We start from the raw sequence: 19,910 nt of genomic DNA on the forward strand, positions 1-19,910 counted from the left end.
CTAGTATTTCCTAATAAATTATGCAAATGAGGTCCTGATTTGAATAAATTATGTTTAATGATGTTCACCTCAACTTAACTTTCAAATACCACAAGTATGAAATTCCAGGCAGTTATCATTACATAATTATAAAATTTTCTCATTAATTATGCAAATTAAGTCATTATTAACATAATCAATATCTGCCTGTGTTTCTCTCGTTGTCAATTACCAATGTCACAAGCTTCAATTGTCTTATCATGGAATGCAGCTGATTTGTAGAATTTCCCCATAATTTATGCAAATTACATCCTATTTGCATAATTGTCACATAATTATATTAAGCATCACGTAAGCTACCTACATACCAAAAATCACGACGATCCGTCAACCGGTTCTTGAGTTATCCTCTTTTGAATATTTTCAAGAATATAACCCTGCAGTTCCAGAGCAAGCCGCTAGGGGGCCCAAACTCGCGTCACTTCTTCCCCAGCACAAGAGCTACCTACTACCCAAATTTCATCACCATAACATGTCTAGATCATGAGATATCAAAACCGGAAGTTCAGCTGCAGTACCATAACAAGCCGCTAGGGGGTCCAAAATCTAATCATTTCGAGGTCTCATCAAGAACCACCCACCTACCAAATATGAAGTCAATCCATTTAAGCGTTCTCAAGTTATCGTGTTTACAGACAGACAGACAGACAGACAGACACACACACACACACACACATACACGAACGCCACTGAAAACATAACCTTCTTGGCGAAGGTAATTATTCGGAATTATGCCCATTCAACTATATTTTTAGATTTTATGAATGTACAAAGTTCGTTCGCAACATGATGTTAGAATAAGCCTCGAAATTCAGCCATCATAGCTGCCAGGACGCTTGTGTGTACTTTGTCTCTTTGTTCTTGTAATAATAAACCATTCTAATAGCCCCTGTCACATATTCACGACCTTCCCCCGAATTTGACCCCGAACATCAACTCTAGTACAACAACAATATATTTTCTCGATTCTACAGACAAATTTGAATATATCGTTATAACTCAATAACTCCCACAAAATGAAAGGCTGTTTTATTATAATACCGAAAAAATAATCCAGAAAAAATACCGAAACTAAAGATTAGCCCCTCTGGATTGTATATTATACTAGCTCTTGTTGTTTTAGTATAATTAGGATTCTTTATTCTATACATTTTTCTATGTCCAATAGCTGTTGCTATACATTGTATATATACTTTATCTACATCAAACGTTTCTGATGCATATTGATTCAATTTTCGCGCAAAATGTGACGTACTCAACGACGTCATATGAGGGTACGGCCAACAAAATACTCGGTCAACATATCATACATATTTCATATTCACTCTCTTCTCAAAATATGTACACATACTGCTTATCCTTTCAAGAAGACAATTTGCGAGAAATGATAACTGAATAGAACGAATTCATTCCATTCTATTCACATAATATTAGAATACCCCGTAACCTAAATGAATTCGAAGTATAAGTTGACCAGCACGCTACCACCATATGCATCCGAAGTTCATTTGATAGCTCTCACCGTGTACATAGCCAGGACTAGTCGGATATACAGTGAAAATGTAATGCACAAAGGACTATATAGAAAGGGACTCACCAAAACCAAGGTCTTAACAAAGTCAGCGACGCTTGGTTTCCATAGAAGCATAGTATCTATATATATTATATCTAGTATCACGGCAACATCGTAGCAAAGCACTCACTCATAACACTTTCCGATGGGCTTTGTTAGTAAATTTGTCTGATATTGTACATGCACAAAAGACTATATAAAAGGGACTCACCAAAACCAAGGTCCAAGCACAGTTGACGACGCTAAATCAAGTTCTAAAGAAGTACAGTAAGTATAACGGCAACCTTCGCAGCAAACCTTTCACTGATAACACTTCCCTGAGGGGTTGGTTACTAAATTTGTCTGATTCTATATACTTATAAGGACTCTGTGTCCCACGCAAAAGCCCAGAGGAGATCACTGAACAGAATAACTGCGATAGTACAGCGGTGATTAGAGTGACGAGTAAAGAAACAGCAAACAGATATAGTCATTGGTTGTTTTCTCAAATCGCTCACAAGGACATGTTTTCAAAACAGATATTATAGTCAGTCGAAACTTGCTTTGACTAGGATTCAGTTTGGATAACGGCAAGATAGCAGACCTCATTTACAGAGAAGCAGTTAACTGGAATCATTTAACTGTGTGAATCTACAGAATTTAGTAGGCTCCATTTTATTTCCACAATTTGTCTGAAGAAGCCTGCAGAAACTTATTACTTAGGCAATTAGTGGTTCACCCTCGTGTGCCTGGAAACCTATAGACATATATTTTTACCTTGACTCAAACCCACATCGTCGATACACAAATCGATTTAGATTTAATGTTTAAAACTGCCTACAAAAAATCATTCAGTTTGACATAATGATCCCAGGTTAGACCATGTTGATTTGATTATATGGGCGACATCTTTAATATGGGAACCAAAAAACTGTGCGAATGTTCGCTTTATAAATTAGTGTAGTGAAAGTCGATGTACCTTCAAAATGATATCAGCACAATTTTCACACCAGTCTAAGGCAAATGTATCAGGGTCTCATAGCCTTCATGGTGAATACGTGACTAGATATGCTTAGTTGATCGGCATGCCAAGTGTTCAAGTTTCCGACGAACTAAAAAGGAGCGTGCGAAACGAAAGTGTCCAGGACCATACCACGTCACCAGTACCCGGTCAAAGGGTCACCACGAAACACATGGAGCCTTGGGAATGACTCGCTCTAATCTCCGAGCAGATCGTTTTGTGACTGCGATACATGACCATGAATTTTAATACAGTATCAAATTGTCCAGGCAGTATATAAAAACTACACTCACGTGGGCAAATGGTTACTCAAGTAGCAAATTTAATCGTCCCCGGCCCTGCCCCCGAATAAATCTACTTGGAGATTAGATTCACACGACAGAAGCACCGTCATAGTCAGAATACGGGGTTTGGGAACTGACCCCTCGTAAAGTTTGCTGCAGTACCAAGGAAATCCATCAGGGGGCCTACAACCTAATCATTTTAATAGGTCAAGACGTAACCGCATACCAAAGTATACAACAATACAGTCATGGATTGCACTGTAAACTATGTAACACCTTTAGTGCACTATGCACCAAGCAACATTTAGTGTCAGTGCACAGCAAACCAATCAGAATTGCCCTGATGAAGATGACAGACGGTCATCGAAACGTCGGCCCATGAAAAATAAATGGTTGTGACCAAAGAACTTTGCTATTCAGTCATGGATTGAGTTATGTTGTTCAACCCATAAACATTGTTACAAACTAACGTCACAAACCGGAGGTCATTCAAGTTTTTAAACCATATCTAGGATAATGTTGCAATCTGAACAGTACTAGTAAACAGTAATGTTTATTTTGGAAGAGTAGATAATAATATAACTCTACCTTTATGTTCGTGTTTTCTTTTTATATAAGTCTTTCTCAAAATACTTTAAACTTTCGAAAATGATGCCAGGTTGGCAGAACATTAGGATATTGGAATTTCTTATACACAACCAGAACTTCTCTAACATTGCTGACGTTTCAATGTCTATCATACTCTGAGGAAGGTGTCTGATAGACATCGAAACGCAAGCAAGGTGAAAGAAGTACTGGTCGTGTTAAAAAAAAAATTCCTATACTAGCATACTTAACACTACTTTGCCTCCTAAGTTTTATGTTTGAAAGTGTAACCATACATTTGAGTTGTATATTATATGTTTAGTAGAATAGTCGCATACTATACTATACTATACTATACTATACTATACTATACTATACTATACTATACTATACTATACTATACTATACTATACTATACTATACTATACAGTACCCATCCTGTTGCCCATCCTTTATTTTCATGTTACATGTACATGTGCTTGTAATTAGCGTACGGGCAAGACTTTGCAATAATAAACTTTCTATCATTACACCCACTCAGGAGCATTAGTGGTCGGCCCCCAACTGGCCGTACTGGCCTAATGCGTCAGCAGGTTGTTACACTGTCACGAACTTCAACATGAGACATCTGGACATGTACTGATCTATATCTAACACGGACAACACTGTGCACGAAAACATCATCTGGTGTAACTTTTGAACTTGCGTATTCACTAGTACTGACTACCAGAACTTTGGAAACCTTCTTACAGATGCAGCTTTATATTGTTTAAGTTAGTTCCTATGTCTCCGTTTGTTTTGCTGTGCCGCTGTGGATTAGGTACGTACGTGTACGTACTGGGTAAACGGACCTGCTTACAGTAAAAGCCTCTTCGTTAAGACAAGACAAGATAACAGATGGTGGGATTAAGAAGCCGCGCCACTAACAAACAGAACATCTCAAAGTAACGCCCCAGGAGAATCTCTACGTACCGTGCGGAACTTCTGATGACATGAACTCAGTGTAAAAGCTCTTTCATGTAGCTCACCTGACGGTAAATATAACATCTTGTAAGTTTCCTTAGAACCTTAAGGGCCCTTAAGGAACGTACCTGTCTCGAAGGTAGTCCGCGCGGACTTAAGTCCTACCAGCGGTGGCACCGAGAACGCCTGCCTGCTACTTAAACCGCGCCTGGGTAATCTTTAAGTGTTGCCGTGTCTCTTTTCTGGAAGGAGCTCGCACCCCTACGTCACAATCTTAGGAATGGCAAGCCTCCCACTTATCCAACAGCCACAGCAGGAGCGGCTCATTTGCATATTCGGGGGTCCTGACCGGGGAGCTAGTAGAGCGACGCTGCATCTGTGTGTATTTCTGTACTCTCCAAGCAGAGGTTTGGGGTTTGGCTTAGTTTTGGCATGTTTTAAGGCTTTTCTATCGGGGTTTCTTTCTTACACTGTAATTTTTACGGGTTGGCGTAAAACAAAAATCCAGTGCAATAAAGAAACCCTTATAAAAAGCCAAAAAAAAGCCCAAACCCAAACCTCTGCTTGAAAGGTAGTATTTTTGGTGCGAGCCAAATGAAACTGTGACGCACGACTGGTGACAGAGTTTCAAATAAAGCCTAAGGCATTCTTCGCCTTCCATGATTTAGAATCACACAGCATTTTATATAATTAGCGGGTTATATGCTTCAACCAATTTAAAACGTCACATGCCTGAATATCATAACACAGTTAAGTAATTCTTACATAATATAAATAGGCTGTACTTATTTAAGGCATCCAAAGTAAGCTCAGGGCAGGCTTCAGTCAATTTTCTGGTCGTTTTTTTTAATGTAGTAAGTTTTAACTACATTAAATCCTATCCCATAGCATACCTATATATCTGTGAGGCAAAATTGTAATGTCGGTGACGGAAAACGGTTGCTTGTTTAGTGTCGTAGCTGGTTCTAGCTATTTATGGGTGGTACCAAAAAATAAAGAGTCGCCTCTTGTAGCTTGCTTTGGGGGCAATTTCAAACACTTCAAGTATGAAATGATGCCGAAAATGCGCTAAGAAATGACAGTAAATGTCAATATTAGGCAGATGCCCTCACTCAGAATATTCTTTGTTTGCCGTCCTGAAATTGAACTGAATGCCTTTATAATGTAAGACACAGAAGCATTCTTAGTCATTGAGGAGTAACACGCTAACGTTACACTGCATACAGCGATGGACAAACCAACTATACACAAATGGTTCCATCAGTTAGATTTACTAGTAGATAAGCTGTGAGATAATCCATTGTTTTGGTACTGCCCGTTTAAAAGCTAAATCAAGGTCAAACAATTTAAGGCCTATACCTCCTTATAGAGGTCTGGACATACATAAATACATCCTGCAAGCTTAGCCTATTATTACCAGTCTAACGTACACAGACGCTAATTTTAGTAGAGTTACTCATAGATGTATACGTTATACCGGTGTTGCAGTACGGTAGCCTCTACCAGGCTTCGGGAGGCGGCTGGAAAGAGTAGAAATTGGCCAAATAGGGAGAGATAACATGCCGGGAGAGTTGGTCCGCCAGAGAGTACAGTTTGCCGCACCCGACAGGCTTCGGATGCCGCCTCCCGAAGCCTGGTAGAGGCTAGAAGTACAGTTCGACAATGAAAAAAGCGCCACCTATCGGAATTGATCCAACACGCATAATGTACTACAGTATCTCAGGTGGTTAGATACGAAACCATTGTGTCTTGCTCAAGTAGGATAATAGTGACTGATTGTGAGGGAAATGAACCAAAGCCCCAAGCGACATAAACATGTTTTCTGTTAAGCTTCTATGAGAGAAGACAGGCTCTACTTTAAAGAGATAAAACTTTTATTCCACTTTATAATATCTTTTCAATTCCTATGTATCTATGAGGGATAATTAACAATTATGAAAATTCATGGGTCCTTTCTTCAGCTACCCTCTTACAAAGTTTCCAACAAAACCGCCCTGCAGTTTGAAAACAAGCTGCCAGGAGGCCCAAGCTTACATGAATTCTGTTCAACTTCAAAAGCTTTTGGCCACTTGAATATCAAGACCATAGCTTGTATAAAAACTGGTGCATTAGAAGAGAAATATGTCTTCTGTAAAATATTTTTGCAACCATTATTTTATTGGTACATGTATGCAATGAGTCCTCATCAATCATCAGGTTTTTTTGGAAGCAATTCATTGATTTAAAAAATGCATGTTATTCTTCGCAAAATGCAGTAAAATTTTATATATATATATAATTTGAAAAATTCATCAAGTGATATGATTTATATGAAAACTGTACACGATTAATGCTGCATACATGTAGAATGCAAATAATATGTCATTTTACAAATTTTACATATGTGTTAAAAGATGATTGCTGGTAACAATTACTAAAATTTACCTATTTCCACTTCACATACATGTAATGGCACTGAATATGACATATTTGGAGAGGTATTAGCCATGAGTGGTAGTACCAAACATATAGATATGATCAATTTAACCTATTTTTCTTACACATGGGTGTAGAACAACATTCATTGAAGATTCTCTTTTTCTGCTCTAATTCAGCTATCATACAGCCTTAGGCTGCTATCTATTTTGACCAAATGCAATTATAAAAGTGACCATTTAGCATAAAATCAAAGTAATATTTCCACCCTACGCAGACCAATGCTGGTACCAATGGAATAGCCAAACTATTCACCATTCATTCAATCATGTTTTTGTTCATTTACTCTTTCCTTTTTCTTTCTTTCTTCCTTTTCCTCTATTCCTTTCCTCTTCTTTCTTTCTTACTTTCCCCTTCTTTCTTTTCTTCCTTCCTTCCATCTGTCTGAATGTGCAAATGGCAGACCATTACTACCATGGTTTGACTCTTTGTGGTGCATTTTTGGTGATAGCTGCCTGCATGGCTCCCATGATTCCCGGTATGCTTGAAACACCTCTCAGAACGTCTGCTGCTCCCTCCCTGTATGGAACAACAACTTCAACAAACAAACAAACAAAGTACAATGCTGAACTTTATTCCAACACAAGGGTACATAAGGATCAAATTCCCAATAACCACTGTCACCTTCATCAGGATTTTAACCTATGTACCATGCATGTGTTGGGATAAAGCTCAGCATTGTACTATGATTACTACATTGTACTATTTTTTTTTTCAACCTTTATTTAACCTTGAAATGTACAGTACATGTTGGTATCAGTACAACTCTTCGGCCTAAGCCGTTTTTCAAGAGGTCAAGGGGTTTAGAACATTACAATTCGGTGGTAATGCTGTCTTCAGTAGCCAATAGTTGATAAGATGTTTTTAAACAGGTTCTTAAACTAAGTAAAGAAAAAGATCAATTTAAAGATGATACTTTTCACACATTTCAAGCTACAAAACCAAAATATTATCTGTTCTGAGCCAATACTTTTGTAAATTGTTATCCTGATTTGCATCAAAAGAAAAAAAAAAGATTTCCACAGGGGGTAAATGTAAGATTAATGAATAAGGAGTTAGCTTAATACTGTCTCTTGCCCCTGGTGTAGGTAGAGAAATGTGTATGTACCTCATGAGTGCAGTAATAGTCTGGTCTGGGGAGGTGGACAACAGGTAGAAGATGGCTCTCAGACCCTGGTACTGCACTGCTACAATGGCAGACTGGAAGGAACAATCAAAACATACACTACATTAAGTACACTTTACTTACTGAACAAGGAGCTTTAAAAGTAGGTGCTACTTGAAATGTCTGCAGACTTTCTGTAACTTACTATCCACTGCTCACCGAGTCATGTGTCATCTGCATAATGTGACGTCACGAAAGTGGTGGATTGCTCATTCCTTGACAAAGACTTTGCACACAATCTCTGTGTTGGAAATTGCAGTTTAAACTACTTCATAATGACTTCTACCAACACATGAAATTTCAGGCTGACTAGAACACTGCAGCTGCACTATGGTAGAACGTTGGCAGAACATACTGCGCCTGCGCGAAACCCTGATTTTTAACATTTTTTTAGGGTTGTTTGGTCAACGTTGCATCACAATTTTGCCTGTCGCAGAGGATATCTTTTATAACATAACCTTTGCAAACTACAAATGGGATATTAACCTTATATACGCGAGTACAACATTATATGAGACTTTCTGCCTAAGTCCTATGCACAATACATTACAGGTTTCGTGCAGGTGCTCACTGTGGTTTGAGGAACCCACCCTGAGTGCTACCGAGATGATATCCTGTAGGTGGGACACCAGCTTGTCTGTGTTGGTGTGGAACATGGCGAAGTTGGCGATGCCTCGGCTCACGTGAGTCAGAACCTCCGTGTGCTGGGCGTGGGTCTGAAGCATGCGGCACAGACAGTCCACACACTGGTGCAGGGAGATCTGTAACAGGTCCAACACACACCACACGTTATCACATTTTTCTATTTACAGTCAAACCTGACCATGATGACCGATTTTTCTTTCTTGGTCCCATCTACGCTATATTTCTAAATGTGTGTCTGAAAAACTGTAGATCTGAAATATACTCTTGGATCAATAAATAAACTTGAAACTTGAAGATGTTGGTGTGTGGTAATAATGATAATGTTATAGATAGTATAATCTATAGTATAATCTAGCAGTATAATCTAAACACGGATAGTGAGTGTGTGTGTGAGTGATAGTAACACGCAACTGTGGCTAATTAGTGCATGCAATTAACACAACTTCATCACAAGAAATAAGCAAGATAAAACCAAATGTAAATACACATGGAGGAAAGTTAATCTAGAGCTGTCCTGTAGTCCTTGAGTTGTCCTCCCTACCTGGTCCTCTGAGTTAGTTGCCAGATTGGCCACCAGACAGGCAGCATTACTGATGACCTGCATGTTCTTAGGCTGGCTGCTCAGCACCTTGGACAGGATGTTCCCAGATGTGAAGGATTCCTGAGGGAATAATACAAGTAACCATTATACATGTACCAGGGCTCGAAATCCTTTTTCCTGCATACCTGCACTAGCCTGGTATTCAGTCTGATCGTGGTCGGGGCCGAAAGAGCTCTATCCCGCCCGCCTCACATAGGTTTCCCGGTGTGTATTTCACGAGAGATTAATTAGCCCTCCACCAAGTCCCCAAACATACTGTCTCTTATTAGTGTAACTCTCCTACCGGGACGGTCTGTTGCACTGGGCGGGGGAAGCTACATGTATTAGAGCCCCTGAAGGCACAACCTGCCCGAACACCCTAATACCCCCAATCACGTAAGACTGGATACCAGGCTATACCTGCACTGGTACAGGTAACATTGAAAATTATCTGCACCAGACAAATTTGACCTGCTATTTCAAAGGACAAGTAAAGTAATTTCAGTTTTGGTGCTTTTGAACCCCAAATCCTGTTTGCAAAATGTGATTCATTGGTTTATACTGGTGATATTTGACCCAAATCTGTGTTCACGTTTGATGCCTATTCCACCAGGAGGCAGCAGTGAGGTAGGCTGTCCACTTAATTTATTCAGTCTATAGTACATGTATACCTTTTGGATAAGATACATGTATGACAAATGTCCTGGAGAGCATGCGCGCTTGGGGACAACCAGTAGGGGGCAGTATTGCAACAGTGACATCCAAACAAGAAGAAAGCACTGTTAAATGAATTATAAGCAGCTGTTCTTGTTATGTTCAGTGGCTGACTAATGTGTAAGTATGACATCTTTCCCACCTGTATTATTCTGTGTCGGTGCCAGTCTGTGCCCAGTGCCAGTTGATTGAGAGCCTTCAGGGCAACTTCCTGCATCTGTGGTGGAAACAGAAGAACCAACAACAGCAGTGACCACATGTATGTACATGATTGTATATATCCAACTCCTGTACATTTGGGACCGCATTGTAGATACAGTTCCCTGTAACCATGTATACCGGTATGTGTAGATATGTAAATATTGTACTTTTGGGAATGCATCTATAGCACCTGTGCTGTGCAATGTAAATCAGTCAGGATTGCCCTGACGGTCACTGAAATGTCGGCTGTGAATAAAACACTTGGTTGTGAAAAAAGAGTCTCTTTACTTGGTGACTTACCAACCTGATGAAACTATTCACTGGACTGTGTAACAAATGATGTTCCGTCCTATGGACTGTAGCCCTTTCTAGTAGCATGCATGTCAGTTGAGCTACACAGCCAGGATTCGAACTCACAACCTCTTGATCTAAAGTAGTACTGGACTATACAATTGCTACATGTGCAAAGCAAAAGCTTATTACCTGCTCATCCTCTGATGTGGTCAACTTCAGCAAGGAAGGAAGGGCCTTCTTGTCATTCTGAGGGAAACAAAGTTAAGTAGAACTGCTGTGAGAAAAACACACTCATTTATGGATATCTAATGACTTACCAACACTCATGATCAATGGCAAAAGTAGTGTTCTAGCAAGTACTCATCTTTCCATACTTTGACGAAATTTTGCCGCTCTTGCACATGACAGACAAAAATCTTACACAATCCGTTATTTTTGATGGGCAAAAATTGGCATGTAAAGATACAGAAAGAGATGTCATTTAACGAAGATTAGTCTCCCTGGCCAGTAAAATTTGTCACTAGAAAAGCAGGAAATACTGGTAGTGTTTCAGAGGGTCAAGATTTAAAAAAATTTCCCGACAGAGCTCTACAAAATGTTACATCTTACAAAATTGAGATGGCAATCCTTCCCGATGTGAGTGGTTCAAACCTTACAGTCCGGTCTTACGCAGCTTGTACTTACATTGTACATGTACAGAACTGGTGTGTTACGCCTGAAGGGGGTTTACTGGTTATGTTGTGACATTTCATGCCATAGATAAATTTAATTTCATCCTAGTAAGCAATAACCCTTACTGTGTACAAATAGGTACTAAATATATCAAAGAATGTTTAGACCTTAGAACAAGTAGTATTAGTTGACCCATCTATTGTTTTGTACGTAGGATAATTTCATTGTACCCATGTATATTTGTCTGTATATCTACATGTCTTAGACCTTACGAAAGTCGCTGTACTTTTTGTTGTGTCAATAAAGTTCTTCTGTGAAACAAACAAATCAAGAAACAAAGAAATGTGTGAGAAAACTACCTCAATAGCAGCTGCATGGTTCTCATGGTGTTCTAACATCAGATTCAGAGTCATGACAGCCAGCAGTGCTATAGTCTTCTGCATGTTACACAGGCCTAATACAGGCTTCAGGGCTCCTGAGGACATGGCTGCAAATACACAAGCAATAGAAAAACACTTTTGTTTGAAGCACTATTTCTACTAAGAATGAATATTTTACTATGAAGTATATCTTATGAAAGTAAAGTACAATCCTGACACTCCAGATTACATAACTTTGTTTTGTTACCAGTGATATATTACATTGTAGCTGGTGTGTTATGCTGAAGGGTAGTTATACCAGCTGTACAGATACAGAACAAAAGCAAAAAGAAGAAAACCAAGAATTAAGAAGGGGCAAATGTCACCCCATTCATTTTGGCCGCTCTTTTGTACTTTGTACTGGTTATGCAGTAAAGAAAAGACTACGTAACCATATCAAGATGAAACAAATTTACATGTACATGTATGTAACCTATAGTAAACAGATGAATGCAGGAAAGACATGCCTTACCGAGAGTCCTGAGCTCAGGTGATTTACAGAAGATCATGAGCGCACTGATGGCTTCTACAAGAGTCTGTTCTACTGTCTCCTCAGATAAGATACTAAAAAAAACAAAGAAAGGAGTGTCTTTTCAGAGTCATGCTAAGAACAAGAGTCTGTTTTATTAGTAAAGTCTCCTTGGAAATAAAGATGCTGGAAACAAAGAATTTTCAGAGTCTCTTTTCAGATTCATGCTTAATTAAAACAAGAGCCTGTTCTACTAAGTCATGTCTTCTCGGAAAAGGTGCTGGAAACAAAGAAAGAGGTCTCTTTTCATATTCATGCTTAGCACAGACTGAGAAAGACATCTAGGGTGTGCCACAGGAAAACCGATGCACTGTGCGTGCAGTGGTGGCCCGGTTTAGAAGTTGAAAAATCTGTTGCACAACATGTCGTTTGACACAGGGGAAATGATATTTTTTGCCCCAGGTTAATTGGACTTAGAGGCAAATGTATTAGCAGGATTCTGTATCAAGTTTTTGATTGTACACTTGTGACTGATGATAAAATGTGAGAAAACATATGACAATACTACATGACTCAGAGAATGAACTAGCTACAAAATTGATATTGTCGCACAAAGAATCCGTGACATTATAGAAAACACCTTGACCTGCAGATGGCTTTGACTGCCCCTGTAGCTGCCAGTGCCATGTGGACTGTTGGGTACCGAGACATGGTGTGTAAGGCTGAGGCCAACTGGGCCTACAGAACAATAAAGAAGAAACTTAATGTACGAGTAAAAGTTAAAGGTGTAATGGATAATAACGGCATTTAGTCTACTTTTATAGGCATCCAAAGCAATTTCAGAGCAGCAAAACTAGATTTTCAACATCATTCTGGCCATTTTTGTAAAGTAGTAAGTTGAATCAATCCTATCCCATACTGATGCATGTTGTACATTGTATCTGTGGTATAAAATGCAATGATGGAAAAGAGTTGCTTGTTTTGTATCATATGAAATGATGCGGAAAATGTGCTTATTATTGATAGTGGCGTCTGTGTGGTGTAGGGGATAGAACATCCGACTGTCAAACAAGGAGACCCAGGTTCAATCCCCAGGGCTGGACCCAGACATGTCCGGACATGCACCCAGACGTTGTGCCCTTAGGAAAGGCACTTAACACGCATTTCCCCCCTCAGTTAGAGGGTTCCTGGGCCCTACTAGGGTTTGGGTTTGCGTTAGGAAGGGCATCCAGCCATAAAAATCTTGCTGCAACAAAAAGACTGGGGTTTGGGGAAAAATGACGTTAAGACCTCTTCATGTGCAGATTTTACTTACCCTAACTTCATCACTCTCCGACACACAGGTAAGAAACACAACAGTCTGCAGTCCGCCTAACTCTATGACCTGGAATTCAGATGAAACAGTTATCAATCATGTTAAACTACATACCTGTTAACAGTTATTAATATGTTAAACTACATACCTGTCACCCCTCAAAGAAATAAACCGATCCTACCAGCTCTGTCAAAACTTAAAAATGCAAAACAAATATATAAACAAGTATAGAAATGTTTACACCAATCCATGGCAATTGATTGTCAAATGACAGCTAAAGGCTCAATTCATCAGCAAATTACTGTGGTTAGTTTTGACTAACTGTATTTTATCTTTTATTTGTAATGTATTAGTATATTGCCTCAAAGACTATGCAACATGCAGCACAATTGTTAGTATTAGTAATTCTTATCAGGTATTGCCAACATTAATTCATTTATTTCAAACAACAACAGTGTCTAACTTAACAAATTCGATGGATGTCACTGGAAACGTCCGTAATTTATCCAGAGGTAGAGTTTGAATTTCCTAATAAAAAGTATGTGAAATTTGAGGGAAGGTTGTGAATGTGTGACAGTGGCCTAAGGCAGCAGAAGCTTCCTTAGCCCCTGCAATATGCATGATGGCAGACCTTCCCTATCCTGTCAGGATTCCTCACAGCTTCTGCTATCCCCTGTGCAGACTGGAGCTGGAACTTCTGCATAAAGAGTTGCCAAACAACACAGAAAAAACATTCAACTAAAGTAACATTTGCAGTGGAAATGCATAATGTTTACCTTCAGACATGGTCTGCTCTGTTAATTCTTACTCAAACACATTCACATACATGTACTACTAGTATGTGGTGACAAGAGCAGAGCAGACCATGAAATTGCAACATTATGTAACCCAACACCAGTCACCAGATGTCAACAAATCATGTCATTGGTCAGGTCAGAGGTCACTGTTTGGAGAAGAAGAAGAAACTGAGCAGAAACAATATGTTTTCCTTCGGTAAACATAACTATCCTTACTCTGCCTGTCTACAGTCTGTCTATAGGGCATACTGAATGGTTAATCATTACAAGAGACATTAAACATTATCTAAGTATCTGTGAGGGCTTGCAAACAGGTTTCTATAATACTGTAAAGTAGCTTATAGAACAGTTAAGGTTGATTCACCAAATTATTGCATTAGAAGGATGTGGCTTTCTAGGTATGCACTGTGCCTCTTATGATATAGCAAGAAATGTATCAATAATACATGTACAATACATCACTTTGAAGTTTGATGCACCAAGTAGTGCAGGTAAAATTGGAGCTGTGCAGGTATTTCTGATGTCTACCTGCACCTAACCTGCACTGGTCCATGTACTGGGTATATACAGGTTAGTGCAGGTACAATTGGAGCTGTGCAGGCATTTTTGATGTCTACATGTACCTGCACCTAACCTGCACTGGTTCATGTACTGGGTATATGCAGGTTAGTGCAGGTAAAATTGGAGCTGTGCAGGTATTTCCGATGTCTACCTGCACCTAACCTGCATTGGTCCATGTACTGGGTTTACATGTTACATTTCAGGTATGCAGAAAAAAAAGTATTTCGAGCCCTGTGTCTAGGAAAGCAGATTAGATATGGGATCTGCATCATATAACTAGAAAAGTAACATTTGCTTAATAAGCAAGTACATATTGTCTGCTCTGTTAATGCTTACTCAAACACATTGACATACATGTATATGGTGACAGGAGTCTAAATGCCTACTATGAAATTGCAACATTATGTAACCCAACACCAGTTACTATGGTGACAGACGTCAACAAAAGACACCATTGGCCAGGTCAGAGGTTAGTGTTTGGAACAGAAGAAGAAGAAATGAAGCAAAAACAATGTTTTCCTTCGGTAAACATAATAACTGTATGATCTCTAAGACTGACCATGAGAGGTGAGCGTGACATGGTGACCAGTTCAGTGACAGGTTTGCAGTCCTCACACACACGTTCTGGGTCATCTAACTGTAGCTGGGGCATCGGCACCTGGGAGTACAGCAACAAGGGAATAATGACTACTAGAATCATGAAAGTTCATCTGTGTTGGTACAATGGTAGTACTAGTACATGTCAAAGTTGAAACTTTAAAATTTGTTCCAACACAAAGAATGGTTCTATCTTTGAGTTTACAACTAGTTACTCTGGTCTTCCCATGGTCTATTAAGGAAGACCAGAGTGACTGGTCGAAAGCTCTACATGCCCGTAGCCAGGATTTTGAATGGGGGGGTTCTCCCCACTGCTTGAGTGGACCTCGAGTGCCGTAGGCGCGAGGCGAGCGCCGAAGGCGCGAGGTTCCTAGGGGGGTCCGGGGGCATGCTCCCCCGGAAAATTTTGAAAAATGAACCTTCTAAAATGGCATTTCGTGCATTTTTGAGAGGATTTTCAAGAGAAAATCAGAGATAAATTTTTATTCAATGACAACAGCAGTTTTTCTACGATTCCAGTCCATCTTTTCAAGAAAAATCTTGGACCTTAACATAAAATGTGGACCAAAAAGTGGACCTTTACAGAAAATGTGGACCAAAAAGTGGACCTTTACATAAAAAGTGGACCAAAAAGTGGACCTTTGAGCCTTGTGGGGGGGTTCTTCCGAACCCCCGAACCCCCCCTGGCTACGGGCATGCTCTAGGTGAGAACAATTCTTTGTGTTGGAACAAAAGTTTTAACTTTGAACAAGGAAAATAATGACTGAATGCATGAATGTGAGTGAGTGAATGAATGAATGAATGGATGAATGAAAGAATGAATGAATGGAGAGATGAAAGAATACCCTGACTAAGTTACTAGTATTTATAAGTAATTAGGTCACAGCAATTGAGCAAAGGAATAGTTTGTGTATACATGTAACCGTTATACACACACATGACCAAGCTAGCACTATTAGTCACTAAGTTAACAGTAGGAAAACATTTAGTACAAATATCATACAAATGTACATAAACAAATAGCGCATCAGACCTTATCCTTGCAGCACTTGCTGCACAGCACCCTGCCACATTGCCTACAGTGGTGTTTCCTCCGGATCTGGTTAAACTTGTTGTTACACAAACAGCACACAGCGGCTTCATTGTCCTCCACCCACCTGTATGTTAACACACACACACGTGCCGCTCAAGTGTTAAACCTGCACCTTTAGTCACAGAGACAATGGTTATTGTTTTAGGAATGGATATTGTTACAGTACCTATTGTTAGAAGCAAAAGGTCGCCATGGGGCTTCAATGACAAGCTGCAAACATTTTTTCAAGGCACAAAATACAATTTCGGGGTGGCAAAACAGGATTTTTAAAGTCAATTTTTTGGTTATTCTAGTAAAAATGAATAAATCCTATTGACAGCATACTGATATCTATGACTATATGAGCCAAAATGTGAAAACAGTTGTTTTGTAATGTTAGGTTGGTTCTCGCAATTTATATGTGGTATCCATTAAAAATAAAGAGACACCTGACATAACATGATTGTTTTGAGGTTTGATATTTTAAACGCCATAAGCATGAAATGATGACAAAAATGCCCTAAGAAATGGCAGTTAATGTCATATCTGACAGATTTCCTTTAGCTGCCCTGGAATTGCAAGTTGGATGCCTTTTCAGGCACAAGGCCGGATATAAATTATAACGGTCCCTTGGGGAAAATAAAATTATAAACGTTTGCACAGAAGTCTACGTAGCTATTTTCCCCTGAATTCAAGTTGCTGGTACGATCCTGTCGCTTGAGTTAACGTTTTATCAACTCAAACTTCCTTGCCAAAAATTTCACTCCAAAGGATTCGGAAGTAGCACCGTTACTAGTATGTCGTAGTGCCAACAAAAATAGGATGACCCTTTGCTGACCTGTATGCAAATATTGACTTCGTTTTTTTTTTTGGGTGTGCAATAAGGCAATCAAAGTATCCAGTATAATCAAATTTACACAAATAAGAGTGCTTTAGTCTAAGAAACAATCTGTTTTTAAGGGAAAAGTCCCATACATAATTTTGCGTCGTCTGCAAGTTGCAAGAAAATTCTTCACGCCCACCTTGCCTTCTGAAGAATGAACGGTTTCGTCATGAAAACATCTTGGGAGCCCTCCACCTTCGCCAGCCTAACCTCCCGACCGTCCAGGTTTATAATATCGACACCCTCCATAGTACAAGTGGTCTAGAATTGCACGTTAATCGAAAGTTTGGCAAGATTCACGACTTCAAGTTTTCTTGAGCCGCCATATTGTTTTTTCTAGACGCGAAGATTTCGTGACGTGTGCAAACATATCCCAGCGTGCAACAGTAAAAGTAAACTTTGCCAACTTTTTCTTTACGGTCCTTATATTGTATCAAGGACTGTGTCCATCTAGATAACTCTTATATGTTTGAATTGGTTAGGGTTAGAATCAGAACAGGAGATAGTGATTCGAATTTTTGATCACTTAGGACATGGGATCCATGCTTAGGCCACAGCAAGTAATTTTTATGGATGACATCAGCGCACGTATTAATTTTCGCCTGCTTTTGGGGAAAACAAATTTAGTAACATGCCGAAAATGGGCAAAGATATCTGTTGCCATGACGTGGATGGCAGATAAATATGAAAAGAGGAGACAAGACAAGGCTCTGATTTAATATTTTATCTTTTACTTCGGTGCAGTGATGTGCTTCATCCCTTATATTATGTGATATTGCCACTGAATCAAAGCCATTTATGCAATGATTGACAACTTTTATTTTTCAGTGACAAATGGATGTTGTGATAGCTGGCAGTAATCTGAGCACAATATAGGTATCATTTCGTGTTTAACAAGGTTTATGATGTCAAAATATGAACATGTAACTTAAATGTAAGAATCTTTTTCTTTTGACCCGCTTGTTTTTCTTTTGCCCTATCGCATTAGATTTGGAGTCTGCAAAGAATGTCATCTATAAAATTTACTTGCAGTGGCCTTACAGAAATGCGCCAAAGGCTCGATAGCTGGCGTGCTTCCGATTCGCCGTTGGATGCTTTAACTAGTTCATCTGTAAATATTCGTAAATTATATAAAAGTAACAATTCAGTGGCAGTGAAACCCACACATTTTTTATTCTAATGACAAATCTGTTATACATAACAATATATATGTCACTCAAATGACATGATAAACATTGGTTGTATTCTATAGATAGAGTCTATCCGAATATAAACATAGATTTTCAGTCTCTAACAAGAAATACATGTACAAGGCATTAACCTTGTTACCATTGATATATACATTATATATACACAAATATATAACACTTCCGATTATACAAAAATATACACACCAGTTCACTTCCTATATTACTTCTCTGATCAACGCCTGTTATACATACAGATGTTATCAAGTCCAAAGGGTTTAGATATAACGTTAACCTTTTATCATGGTTCTACATGACAATCTGTTACATTTTGTACCATACAGATATAGTGATATATACAAAACATATATTTAATATGATCGTCCAAAAGCTTCAACATTACAATAACTAGATATTAAATTTTCAACAAGCTGACTCAAATACATGTTGAACAATTCTGAAACAAATCGAGGAATCAAACTTATGATCCTCAGTGACGTTACAAAACATCTAAACGCAAACGACCAGAATACTATCTAAACATGACAGTGAAGACTTTTTTGAACGTTGGTGAAAATATCTACGGCAGTTGGTATTCAGGAAATAACCATTTATATCAGTGCACGCAGTTGAATGGGTGAATTTTCCAAGAAATACTGAAAGGCGTGAGGTAACCAGTTAAGAAATAGGAGATGATTCTTGTTAGCGTTTTGCTGCGATGAAAGAACAAAGATGGCGGTTTGCAGGTAAGACACACAAGTTTGGGCATCAACAGTTGACACAACAAAGTTTACATTTGGTACAGAAACTAATGACACATGACAATAGACTCCGTACTTCCGACTGAAGCACTGGACGATACTGAGAAGGTATGTGTGGACATTTTCAAGAGCAGAAGCCGTCTGCAAAATGAACAGGATTTTTTAAACATTCCTTCTCCTTTGTTCCCTATTTCTGGCATACGAACCCCATAAAACGATACACATTGAACTGATACAGGCATAAATATATACACACGATCAAACAAATAACAAAGCTGGTAGCTGATCTTGAGGAGAGGACCAAAGCTAACAAGACTGGATTTCAGGCTAGTATTGGAGCAATTTGAGAGCCATTATGTTGCTCTATTAGTATCAGTAGTCCTGTTTGTACTACAAACATGTATAACAGTGACTTGTTGGTGGCAGGTAATTTTCGTAACACGAAACGAAGGCTATAGCTCATTCTAAACTCGTTTTTAACTCTTTTAGAACAAGTAGTTTTAATAAATGTCAAAATTTTCCTGAAAAATTTCGAGATTTTTCTAGTAGCTATAAAAATCCCGATATTTTTCTAAAGAATATAAGAAAATCTCGAAATTTTTCTAAAAAAGTTTCGAGATTTTCTTTTCAATATTTGGAAATTTTTCGGAAAAATTTCG

General features: G+C 38.9%; 1 protein-coding gene across 1 annotated transcript; it reads right to left on the reverse strand.

Moving 5' to 3' along the window:
- Positions 1 to 7,277: 7,277 nt before the first annotated feature.
- LOC109466603 lies at positions 7,278 to 17,651 on the reverse strand. Its single transcript, XM_019764335.1, has 14 exons — positions 17,443 to 17,651; positions 16,382 to 16,505; positions 15,311 to 15,409; positions 14,025 to 14,090; positions 13,394 to 13,462; positions 12,725 to 12,816; positions 12,082 to 12,173; positions 11,550 to 11,677; positions 10,708 to 10,764; positions 10,166 to 10,240; positions 9,271 to 9,390; positions 8,675 to 8,845; positions 8,028 to 8,119; positions 7,278 to 7,438 (listed from the first exon to the last, which is right to left on the reverse strand). Exons 1-14 carry the CDS (start codon positions 17,550 to 17,552, stop codon positions 7,330 to 7,332), a joined length of 1,404 nt encoding a protein of 467 aa, XP_019619894.1. The 5' UTR covers positions 17,553 to 17,651; the 3' UTR covers positions 7,278 to 7,329.
- Between the last annotated feature and the right edge of the window lie 2,259 nt (positions 17,652 to 19,910).

The sequence above is a fragment of the Branchiostoma belcheri genome, unplaced genomic scaffold, assembly GCF_001625305.1.
Source record: "Branchiostoma belcheri isolate BF01 breed outbred unplaced genomic scaffold, Haploidv18h27 scaffold17, whole genome shotgun sequence".
Taxonomy (NCBI): Eukaryota; Metazoa; Chordata; class Leptocardii; order Amphioxiformes; family Branchiostomatidae; genus Branchiostoma; species Branchiostoma belcheri.

Excerpts from the sequence above, each read along its gene's own strand:
- LOC109466603 (XM_019764335.1), bottom strand. The coding sequence starts at position 17,552 with ATGGAGGGTGTCGATATTATAAACCTGGACGGTCGGGAGGTTAGGCTG. Across the intron at positions 10,765-11,549 it reads ACCATGCAGCTGCTATTGAG|AATGACAAGAAGGCCCTTCC; the intron begins GTAGTTTTCTCA and ends TGTTTCCCTCAG. Across the intron at positions 7,439-8,027 it reads ACTATTACTGCACTCATGAG|GGAGGGAGCAGCAGACGTTC; the intron begins GTACATACACAT and ends TGTTCCATACAG.